The sequence below is a fragment of the Aythya fuligula genome, chromosome 1, assembly GCF_009819795.1.
Source record: "Aythya fuligula isolate bAytFul2 chromosome 1, bAytFul2.pri, whole genome shotgun sequence".
Lineage (NCBI taxonomy): Eukaryota > Metazoa > Chordata > Aves > Anseriformes > Anatidae > Aythya > Aythya fuligula.
Window position 1 is genome coordinate 42012625 of NC_045559.1, and position 12592 is coordinate 42025216.

The 12592-nt window shown below is 34.3% G+C and overlaps 1 protein-coding gene across 2 annotated transcripts in view; it reads right to left on the reverse strand.

The window, feature by feature from the left end:
- Window positions 1–2318: 2318 nt before the first annotated feature.
- Window positions 2319–12592, reverse strand: part of PAWR (pro-apoptotic WT1 regulator) — a 77893-nt gene continuing 67619 nt past the window's right edge. The window contains exons 4-7 of one of the 2 annotated variants that reach the window (XR_004252927.1): window positions 10174–10321; window positions 8713–8817; window positions 4435–4574; window positions 2319–2342 (exon numbers count right to left, since the gene is read on the reverse strand). Coding sequence is in view for 1 of the 2 variants with exons in the window: in XM_032182008.1 (XP_032037899.1) it covers window positions 4488–4574; window positions 8713–8817; window positions 10174–10321 (340 nt within the window). In the remaining variant the exon portion in view is untranslated. Of the gene's footprint in view, window positions 2343–4251; window positions 4575–8712; window positions 8818–10173; window positions 10322–12592 lie in introns of those variants that run through there. The other variant, XM_032182008.1, reaches the window with a different exon arrangement.

Consider the following 12592-nt stretch of genomic DNA (forward strand, 5'->3'; position numbering starts at 1 on the left):
ACAGAAAAACCACAACTAGCTGTAACCTTGAACAAGAACGGTTACACCAGAAATCTGGAAACAAAAACAAAAGGATAAAATTAAAAATGTAATGTACATCTGCTGCAGTACAAGCAGGAATGGAGATTTACTATAGTAAATCACCATACCTGTAATACCATGAATGGTACATAAAACACATATCTATGTCCTGGACATATTTAAGTAGTCCTAAAGAAATGCTTAATAACAGGAGTAGAAATGTTCCTTACACAGGTATTGACACTGGAATGACTTTCTGAAATGAACTTTTAGTAGAGATCATCCATATCAAATTAAGTGACAAGATCCAGATTTATTTTTTTTAACAGAACTTTTAAATATAATCCTTTGCTCCTCAGTCTCAGCAGATACAGGTTCCAGCACAAATTTATTTTATTGTACATATTTAAGTTACGGCTTGCAATGGCAGTTTCTCCAACGAAAATGGTTGTGTCTTGCTAAAAGTGTCAGATGTTTATGGTCATTAACACTGATGAAAATGGACCGAACTCAACTGACATCTTCAAAAAGGGTTTGAACTTAATAAATACTGACAAGCCATAGATTGATAGTACCTTTAGTGTGTTTGTTTCCCAATAATTACCTTTCCTGTTGGCTACTAATACTGATTTGTTTCAATTCAAGCTGGAAATAGAAAACAAGTGCAGAAAACTATGGAATAGCTGGAATCAATGTTCCTCTGCCTTCCTAGGAAAGAGTTAAAAAGTAATTTGATCTCCAGTATTCCTTCTGGTCCTAGGGTAGAAAGTTTCCAAGTTCTAATAATAGCAGGTAAATTTTAAAAAGTTTTGATGCAGATTAATCGGTTGCTTCCCATGTATAGAAACCCCTGTATCTCTTGTAATGCTTGTGTCAATTGCAAGTTTTTCAACAGCTAACTCTCAGTACAACTGAACAAAAATCATTAGGTTATACTTCCTAGTTTGGAATTAATTCATTTATTTCTTTTTACCCTCTTTCCTCACTCTACCTCTGAAATTCAGAGACAAGAGAAATAGCAGAAAAATAATTAATATCTAAATGTGTCAATATAAATGGTAATTTATATTATTTTAAAAGTCTGCTAATTAACAAAGAAATGTTTTTCTTTAAAGATAGAAGAAAACACTCCTTTGCAAATACAGACTTTTGGTTAACATATATATCAAGTAACGATGCATTTACACATGGCCACTTAATTATTTTGAAATGAAAAATGCTTAATTTTGAATTTCCTTGTAAAAATCAGCAACATTTATATATGGCAAATCTTCTAATTTAGAGAATAAATCCCACAATCATTAGTGCATGTAATCAACAATAGAAATATTTCTGCGCAATTTTAACCTTCAGCTCTGGATGCACCTCTTTTCTATACGATATGCAACCACAACAGGAGCATCATTTTGCAGTCTTAAAGCGAGTATTATATGCTGTTCATTAACTAAGCGTTTTCTCTTGTTTCTTTTAGTCAACTGGGGTACTTTTCTGTTTAGATATCCTTAGATGACTCAAGTTACCCAGAAACACAGATGCTAGATCTAGGCAGTTGGGTACAAATTTAAAGATAGGAAAGTTAAGAAATCTTCATGAGTCAACTAATATTGCATAATAATGCCCTCTTTCAAAAAAAGCTCTAATTTAGCCTAGGTATGTTACTATACAGATTTATCCAGGAATCATACACGAAGCATACAGCTTTACCAAGTGAGGTGGGTTTCCATTTGCAGCAGTGTATTTATTTGATTTCAAAACGGACAATTGAAAACAACTGAGGTGTTGGATGGGAGAGCACATTGGCTCAAGTTAGTAAATTGCTGACAAGGTGGATAATTTAACACCACATCAACTAGAATAAAAACTTATTCCATGGTTGAGCTTGATTATAAGGACATCCCATTGAAATCAAATTTTAATGGCAAGACTAGATGATCATTAACATTTTATGTCATACACCATTATTCCTAGAGTCTAGTAAACTTCTCCCAAGAAACTGATAACATAAGCAGTAACGAATTATTATTGAAATATTTCTTTACAAAAAAACATCTAAATCTTCAAAAATGTCAGAAAAAATGTGATGCTTAAAGATACAATTTGTGGGTATTTTTAGGACTATGAAACATTTTATATTTCTATACAGAACATCTGTATACAAAACAAACAATAATGTCTAGGTACTTCCTGTGTGAGTTCCCAACAGTTCCACTGTTCATACTTTCTGCCTGAAGGATTACAGCTTTCAAATATTTGGAAACTTCCTTTTGCCAGTACCTCCTCAAGGTAGGATATAATAAGCGCTTCTGCCAAATTCCCATCAACTGGGTATCCATGTTAAAAAAAAGAAATTCTAATTTTGGGGTTTCTGCTGCTAAACTTTACTCAATACACATGCAAACCAAGAAGAGGTAAATACGATCACAAGCAATTCTTGTTTATATACTTTGCTGTCATTATTCTTTGGTTTAAAATGTATATGAAGTACAGACTGTGAAATACCTCATTTACAACTTTGTATTAGTATTCACGTTTCTGCATTAAGTCCTTAAAGATGTTTCCGTATGTTTGACATCCCATGCTTAAGTCTGTATGTATATTTCCTACACAGCATACACAGAAGGAAATCAGATGTTGTTCCACATAAAGTTTTGTATTTATTCAGAAGGTGTACATCTCAAATTATTCTTTTTTTTTATGACTTTCAATTTTTAACTTTATGGAAGTGATAAATGAAGGGACTTCTTACTGTTTGACTAATGTTAAGACAAATATTCACTGGTGAATACCATAGTTTAGAGGGCCAATACAAACCCCACATACCACTTAAAACCCTGAGATAAGGTTTTAAACAGTGTCCTATGGGATATCTTTTCCATTACGAAGGAAAACTCCAAGGCATCTTGGCATATCTTGAAAAATACTTCTTGAAAAATACTTTAAAGCTCTGAAAAAATCCTCATTAGAATACACATATGTAAAATAACATATCCTATATTTATAATAATCCAAGGTATAACAATAATTCCTGAATTTGAAGTTTAAGAATCTCTTACAGTCATTAAATACGTGTTATGGAAACAATTGGCAAATCTGAAAAGATGATTGCTACTACATATTGAAGTTGCCTTTAAGTTTTAAGGTAACACAAATTATATGTATACAATGTTCTGACAACGAATTTCAAAATCATCAAAAAAAAAAAGCCTGGACATGTTTTCAAGTCTCCTCACTCAAGTGACCTATATATCTTTTTTTGATTGAAATGAATGAAATATATGTTGTATTAATATGAAATAAAGTACATTGAATTTCTGCCTAATAAGAATTTTAGGAATGGAATTGTCAATTAAGGCTGTGGTTTATGTAAAATGAGAATTTTGTCTACTGTCACGTTATAGAAGTATCAGTATGCGCTCGTAAGTGGACTGTAACATCTAAACAGGCACTTCCTAAACACTTTGTTAGTTTAAAATCAAGGATAAAAGTGGTTTTTTAGCATTTGATGTTTCAAAAGTTCATGAATCTCTTTTATTCCTGTCTACTTTGCTATATACAAAATTTTTGACCCAGCTTAAAAAATGAAACATCAAAAAACTCACATTGGTTATGATCATCTTAAGACAACACCTTTAAATAAAAGTGTATTGCAAAAATGTATTTGCAAAAATGAAAGCTCCAGGCTCTGTATTCTCAACACAGCAAACAAAACTGTTTGATAGTAAAATTGCATTTCATTGCTAAAGCAAAAGCTTTAAAATAAACTGCAGTGCACAACTTCAATGTGATTCTAAGAATTCATTAATGCTGATACCACAGGTGATTTATTTTTTTTTTTAATAAAACCTCCCCCTCCTGCCACAATACTGCTATACAAAAAAAAAAAAAAAAATGCTGCTACTCTACTCTGTCAGTCTTTGAGATAAAGTAAAAAAAAAAAAAAAAAGTCAACATACAAGAGTTTTTAGAGCAAGAAATCAATCTGCAAAATGTTATACAACAGTTAAAAGGCATCCACTTTACAGAAGTTGAAACAAAAAAGTAAATATTTCACAAAATATATATTTTGGATCTGTGTAAACAAAGCTCATATGTATGTATTGCTTCCATTCATTTCAAAAATATACATCCACATGGACTGAAAGTGATCTTGGTGCTCTGAATTTTAAATTATTGTGATATATGCAGATGTAATCTGAAAGTACAAAACCTCATTTTTTTGAATTTAGTATTTTGAAATATGTCAAAACTTTTTCTTATGAGAAATGAAAATGAAAATACACCCCAATTTTGATGCCATTTCATTGAATGAAGAAGGAAGTACTATGAAAATAAACATTCATCTGGTTTCCTAACAATAAATATAAAGACAGTTATTATAACATAATGCAACACAGGAAGTATTACTATATTGACCTTAATGTTCAATCAGTAGTTTTTAAATCTTTCCTCATTGAGGCTTGAATCTTCTACCTTGTCAGCTGTCCAACAACTTTTAAGAGGGTTTTATTTTCTTGCTTCAATTGTTCATTTTCATCTTCTATATCATCTAGGTCCTGTGAAAGGAAAAAGAAAAATACACATTTCTCAGGACATAAAATACAAACTCTTGATTAGTAGCAGCAGGAATTTAGCTCTGAAATCAAGAAATTAGGGTTGGGAAGAATTTGTGTCACAGCATCCCTAAATCTGCTAAATCTGGCGTTTTATCCAAATGTTATCAGAAGCAAAAAACATTAGTATTATACTCCCACATATAAGAACCTTGAAGTGGAAACATATATAAGCAAAACTGAAGCTGCAGTAGGAATTAAACAAGAAATCAAAACTGGATAGGTGTGATTACTTTACTAGCATGGCGTTTATTTGGCTACTGTCTCTGCTCCCTGGACTGCACTTGTCTGCAACTATCCCACTTGTGTTGATGAACACATCACTGGTTATTACTGCAATAAAGTCTGCTTTGTATTTTAAATTAAGCATAAAATTTTTCAGGAAAAGAACTACATGCCCATCTTTTTCATTTTCTCTGAAAAAGAGTAAAAGGCATATTGTAAATTCTAAACGGCTACTGAAAGAACAAATACTAAAAAATTGTGTTTAAAATAGAATGATCCTACCTCAAAGGTCTGTCTCTCTTCCACTAACTACTGTATCTAATTAGTTCTCAATTCAGTGCTTGACTTCTTACCAAGTCTTTCCAAGATTTTAAACTGATGATTTTAAAATGATGAAATTGGCAGTTGCTGTAAGCATTAGTTCAGTAAAAATAATTTTACTGTACAAACAACATGGAAGAAACAGAATGAGAACAAAAAAATGAGGAAATAGGAATGTGACCTCAGGGACAGCACTCTGACGAGGAAAATGAAAGTCAGGCCAAAGAAGGAAGAACCAGGAGTCTGATCAGAGATTTTAGATGCCTTTTGATCTGTCTGCAAATTCCTACTGTTGTCATGCTTGATTAAATATAAAACAGTAATAGTGAAAAGATTTTTCTCTCTTGTTCCTTGAAGTCGTTAAGCACTGTTTGACATAAGGGGCCTATTTTCTTGTTTCTTTTCAGTGGGGCCATTCCAGAAGTGCATTCTAGAGACTGTGTGTTAATGGGTACTCTGATTTTTAAAAGCCTCTTCAGTTTGCCAAACCAAATCCATACTGCTATACCTATGCACATGTACTGTTTTTGTAATGTGGAATCAAGAAATCACTAGCAGAAATTGCTTTTTACCTAACAGAGGTAATACTGTGTCACAGAAGAAATGACTTCCAGGAAAAGCACTTGATTGCTCTGAAAGTAACAGATACAAGTGACTTAAAAATCTAAATATGTAAAAGTTTTGATGAAAAGCTATACAATTTTAAAAAACACACCACTTTATCTCTTTAGCAGATCAATAATCAGATGGAAAACAAAATACTTTTTCAATAAAATGATTTTTTTTAGTTCGGCATATGTAATAGTGTATTTGATCTTGCTGTTAACAGAGACATTAAATAGCTCAATTAAAACTTACCTAAAAGCCTTCTGTATAAAAATACCTGCTATTTACTCAAAATAAAATGTAAATAGTTTGTGAAAGTTCATGCTGACAAAATAACATTCCAAAGAAGTTCTTGAATATGATCCAAGAAAAATAACTAATTCAGTTTAAATATCTAGGGAAATAATGGACTGAGAGATGCAGATGGTTTTTTTGCTGCTCTGGAATTTAAAGCTTCTTATCAAAATTAAAAACTGCAATGCTAACTTACTCTTATTAGTAAATAAAATACAATAGCTGGTAAGTTTGGACTTCCAAATGAACCAATAGCTACACCATTGACACAAAGTAGATTGTGAATTCTCAGTCCAAATGTGCATTTAACTATAGGGACAGTAAGATCAGAAATGATTGAGTACAAACTAGTTGATAGTTGAACATAGCCTACAAATATCTTGAGATGCCTTTCCTTTATTTGAGGCTTGTATTAAGCAATTGCCTTTATCTTATTAAAAAAAAAAAAAAAAAGCGTCAGACATACTTTTAGAGGCTAATCTACAGGAATGAAAAAATGCCACTTATGACAAAAGGCTTTTTCTGGTTCTCAATATAAATGCAGCTGATGTTCTTTAAGTATCTTTGCACTGACTGTACTCAGTAAAATCTTATTTTTACATTAAATAAATATCTTTACTTAAAATAAGAAAAAGTCTGCCAAAAAGTTTTCAGGATTCTTGGAAAAACAGCTTTTCAAGTATAACACACAATCTCTGGCAATGAAGGATGCATCTGTGGTCATGAACTGACCAAAACTTCTAGAAAGAGCCCTTCTCTAAATATGAGGGCTGAGCACTCACAAAGCTATGCAATAAAATGGCATTTAGGCTCTCTGACTTGAAATTCTTTCCAAGTCTGTACAACCTAACATGCAATGAGAGCATTTTTTGATGAATGGAGAAATATCATGAATGCATAGATGGTTGAATTTCAAGACCCCTATTCAGGTTCCCTACTAGCAAAACTTTAAAAAGATCTCTGCGTAAGCTCACTAGGTCATCAGGACGTCATCAGCTTATCCAAACAGAAGGTTGAAGATCACAACTGTTCCTCCATGTAAAGCACCCGATCCTGGTGCCAGGTCTACAGAGCAATGTTCTATGAAGAGCAGATGGATGTTTAAGTGATGGCTCTCGTGACTGCAGTTGCAAAGACAAACCTTAGGCAAATATGATCGCATATTACCTTTCATTCCTTTCCTTTATGGGAATGATGTAATACTTCTGTAGCTCTTTTTAGCATTCTAAAGCTTTCTTCTTTCTAAATCCACATGGATAGCCAATACAAAAACAGTCATAAATCCAACAACTATTTAAAAAGAACGTAAAACTACCTGTTTTAATGTAAGTATCTCTTGAGACATGCTGGCTTCAAATTGTGGCAAGATAAATTAGTAAAGTGGCCAGAAATTCAAAAGCCACCTATTTCATTAAGAAAAGTCTGTGGGATTCAAACATAAATACTTGCTCTGCAATAAAGCTAATAGATAATGTTATAGATACGATAAATGCTGACTTGATGGATAACAAAAATAAGAAAGCATTCTCTTCTGCATTTAACAGAGGCTACCTAGGGACCACCACATGTATCTCACTGAATGGTACAGCTTGAGTCATTTTGTAGTGAAGAGATTTGTGGAAGGACTACATTTTATGATTTCTTTCCACACAAGAAGCAGAAATTGACATCATACTTCAGTGCATGTAATGCCCACGGTCTGCTTGTCTTTACATGTTATAAGATACTTGATATCTAGTCAGATACTCAATGGATTTAATTTAGGACATAATCCTTCAAATACAGCAGAAAAAATTAACATTGTTTCTAGAACTCCTCTGGAAAAGCAAACTTTAGAAACTATCATGGTCCTAAAACACAAGCTTTGAGTGAATTGGGTTGTGTTGTTTTTTATGTTTGTTTGTTTGTTTTCTGACCTCTGAGACAGGAAATCAGATGTGACCAGCATTTTACGTAGCTTTGCTGCCCACTATGTAGGAGTGAGCAGTTTCATTGACTAATACTCAGGTCATCAGCTTAGATGTGAGAGATCCCTTACTGAATATAAAAGTGGCATAAAGATCAATTCCCCATTAAAGTAGATATCTCTCCAAAATACAGACCATACTTCACTTACCCTATAAATTCCAACTTTCTTTATAAAAAGAAATGACATGTTTCAGAATATTCTCAGCTCCTTCAGTACTGTACATTAGTTCGAGAATTTTTGAGTATGTTGTCCTCCGTTGTTGCAAATGAAAGTTTAGCACTATGCACATAAACTTATAGTTTCCCTTCACTGTTGGATCAACCAAGTCCAGTTTTGAAATTTTTTGTCAAATTTTTATAGGAAAGCCTGCACTGGACTACTAGAAGCATATTTCCCTAGCACATCCTGGCTCTGCACATCAGTCAAGAGTCAAGTCCCACTAGAGATTAATGATGTTAATGATGATGAACAGAAGCCACCTGGGAAACAGAACTTATTTACATGCCTGTAGAAAAGTTACATAGATACAAACAAACAAAAACTCCCAATAACGCTTAATTCTATTCAGACCTTGCCTGGTGGTTATAAGTGCCTGAAACAAAGCACTGAGAATGCAGAGGCTTTTTTCCCCTATTTATATAGCACCATATAAGAAAACGTGCTTACTCTGTTTAATAAATCAATTTCTTCCTTCAGTTTCCCAATTAGTTCCTCTTTGTCCTGTGTCATCTTCATTAATCTCAGATTTTCCTGTCTCTCCTTTGCAAGTTCCTAAAAACAGAATATGCATTGGTGTCAAATGTAATCGTGCATTTTAAAGACAGTTTTAAGTTACTAACATTAAAATTAATCAAAGCAACCCTCCACACACACACCACAAGCACTTACCTGTAATTTCTTTTCTATGAGCCAAACCCATATGTCTTCAAGCCTTTATATTTCAAGGAGCTAATGAATCACATCTAATAAGGAATTTTACCCACATCAAACCTGTGTGCTATCTCTGGTTCCAGAGATGTTTATTTAATATCTACCTTAAGCATGAGTGAGCCCAGAACTGGATAGGGGGCCCAAAAGACAAACAAGTAAATGTAAAGTCTCTGATTCCAAATTTTTATAGTTTTTTTTCCTTTTATTTTTGTTTCACACTTCAGCTAACAAAGGAAATGAAGAATCATGATATCTGTGGGCTCAAATGCAAGAGAAAATTAAAACGTCCATTCAGTAAATCAGTGTTCAGTACAGCAAAAAGAAGGCCTTAAATCTTCTCCTATTTTCTGTGTTATTGGTAGTTCAGTTATTTGTTATTACTTATTTCAGAAAAAAGTTGATTTGGAGGATTATAACACATTTCATTCAAATCTGGCTTAAGTCTTAAAAAAAAAAAAACATAATTTCTACAGAACACGCCCTATTTTCTCCTTAAAAAAAAAAAGTCTATTCAAATTGCATTTACTTAATAACTTTCATCCATATGAATTCAAGAAAATTTGGCAAGTTACCCACAAAAATACACTTCAGAGGAAGAAACAGAAGCCCGTATTACACACATGACATATTTAGCCAAAATAATGTTTTAAGTTAAAAATACAGCTTTAACATTATTACACTTTCCCAAATATGTTTGCATGAAAAATGTCTGAAATAATGAAAACATTATTTTAAATGTATTTTAGACCCTTAAAACTTCAGTGAACAACTAGATAACAATTACATTTCATAACACTTAGAACATAAAAAAAAATCAAATTAGAAGTAGATCAGAAACAGACTTGGTTATTTTCTGAACAGCCAGTGAGCCCCTCCTCCCCATAAGTTATCTGCCCTGTGTTGGTGCGTCACAAGGTACATATGACAAATACACAGAGAACAGCTGGCTCTCTGAGTGTATTATATTTACCTTATTATTTCGCACTTCTACACCAAATGAAAACTAAACATTTATAATGATTAGAAAGTTCACATTCTTTCAGACTGCTTGTTTCATCATACATGTTTATAGACATAAGTATCTGCACTTCAAGCATTGAGCATCATTTCTATGTATTTTTACTTGTAATATCCCCATGGAGTTTCAAAGGTACTTTATTTCAGATTTATACCATGCAGATGTTAGTTAGTACTCACCCTTTCAAGTTCCTCAATTCTCTTTTCCAAAGCAGTACTTGGTACAGAGCTCCCAGAAGAGTTTGTATCCCTGCTGTATCTGCTATAAGTTGTCCTCTCTGTTCGGGAATATCTATTGAGAGCATCATCTTCTGGAGCATTAGCTGTGCTACAAAGGCATAGAACAAAGCAGACACCTATTTAGAGATTTAACAAAATGGAAAAGGAAGAAGTAACAATGGAGTGTTTTCCAAAGCACTCAAGAGGTCAGTCTAATAAACTGCAAAGCAGCTATTTCACAGCTTTGTGTTTTTGAGAACTTACTGAATTCACTGCCTCAAGGAATCATGCACAATACTGCCTCAAGATACAACCTGCACCAAGAATCTAGAGTGTATTTCCTTATGATAAAATGTTGTAATTCACAACTTACCTAGATTAGTATTTTATAGTAGCCTACCTGTTTTGATCCTTATGGAATCTCTTCTTTTCTGGCCAGGGTTATTTAAGCAGCAGACATGAATTCACTATAGATAAGTTTTTGATCTTCTCTACTGCTGTATCCCTAAGAAATGTATCCCATTTTGTTTGCCTGAAAGTTATCTAAATTCAGTAAAAAATTCAGGACACATACAGCCTGTCTGATGTCACAAAGCAAAATGTTTGGAAATTTCTCATCATTACAGCAAATAGTTGATTTTTGTGTGCTTTTTTGTTTTGTTTTCAAGTCTTCAGAAAAAGGTACTAATCTGCTTTTTTTTGAAAGGTGATTATGAAATTTTCATTAAGTCTTTGAAAAAGGAAAATCTCGATCCCTGCTTTCTCACAGAATTTTGCAGAGGCTACCTGAAGGTCACCTTGAAACAGTTGTATCTCTGTATTGCGAGAAATTGACCTAGAATATGAAACTGGCCAACAGAACTTGAGCAAAGCTGGGTGTGGTGGGCTGAGCCCAACCAGCAGCCAAGCAAGCACTCACACAGTTGCTTGCTCGCTCCCTCCTCTCTTCCACACAGCAGCACTGGGGAGAGCATGGAAAGGACAAAATAGAGAAAACTCATGGGGAGAGATGAAGTCTGTTAGACTGGTCTCTGAGCAATAGCTACTCTGGAAGCTACTCTACAACCCCCCACACACTTCTTTTTCTGCTACCCCAGTGTTACTGCTGAGTTATATGGTATGGGACATCCCTTTGGCCAGCCCAGGGAAGCTGTCCCAGCTGTGCCCACTCCCAATATCTTGCTCACTGCAGAGGAGCTGAAGGTAGAGGTGAAAAGGCTTTGACATTGTGCAATTCCTGTTCAGCAACAGCCAAACCACTAGTGAGTTGTCAACACTGGAACAGGTTGCCCAAAGCCCCATCTAACCCGACTTTGAACACTTCCGGGGATGGGGCATCCACAGCTTCTCTGGGCAACCTGTTCCAGTGCCTTACCATGCTCATAGTGAAGAATTCCTTCCTAATATCCGATCTAAATATCCCCTCGTTCAGTTTAAGATGATTGTCCCTTACCCTGTCAATACAGGCACTGGCAAAAAGTCCTCTTCTGTCTTTCTTATAAGCTCCCTTTATATATTGAAAGGCTGCATTAAGGTCTCCCTGGAGCCTTCTTTCCTGAACAACCCCAACCTCTCCCAACCTTGCTTCAAAGGATAAACACAACACCATGCTGACTGCTATGAAGAAAGTCAGCTCCATCCCAGCCAGACAAAACACAACAGGTTACAAGCACCATGGGAAAAACAAACAAACAAACAAAAAACAAAACAACAAAAAAAAACAAACAAAACAAACAAACAAACAACAACAACAACAACAAAAAAACAGCACAAAATATTTGGAGAGGCACTCCTCTGATTAGATATGTATATTATATATATGTGTTACCTATTTATCACATCAGGCTGGTGATAAGGTTTTTTTTGCATTAGATCATGTAACCTTAAAACACACTGCAATGGAATCTTAACAGATAATCATTGCAAATGTGCATGAGCTAGTTTATAAAAAGCTTATGGCCTCTGTATTGTGATTATGTACAAAACCAGTGCTCATTTAGAAATATAAATATTAGAAGTCGAGCATTTTCGAAGTCACAGATTTAATGTTCTTTCCACAGTTGTAACAGGAGTAATTAAGAGCAGCAGAACAGAAGACCTTAAGGACCAGGCAGAGAGAGATTTTGCACTCTCTGATCCACCAAAACTTTGAAAATATACATCTATATGACCAAAATAAAACTTGTTCAGCATTAACCAGAACTTGGATAGAGATATTTGAAAGTCATCCAGATATTGTCCTGGGCTAGTGGCTCTGGGTGGCCCTGTGTGAGCAGGGGTCGAACCAGCTGGGATCCAGAGGGCCCTGCCAGCCTCAGCCCTTGTGGGATTCTGTGAAACCACACCACTCTAACATGCATAAAAAGGCTTTTGAGAGCAC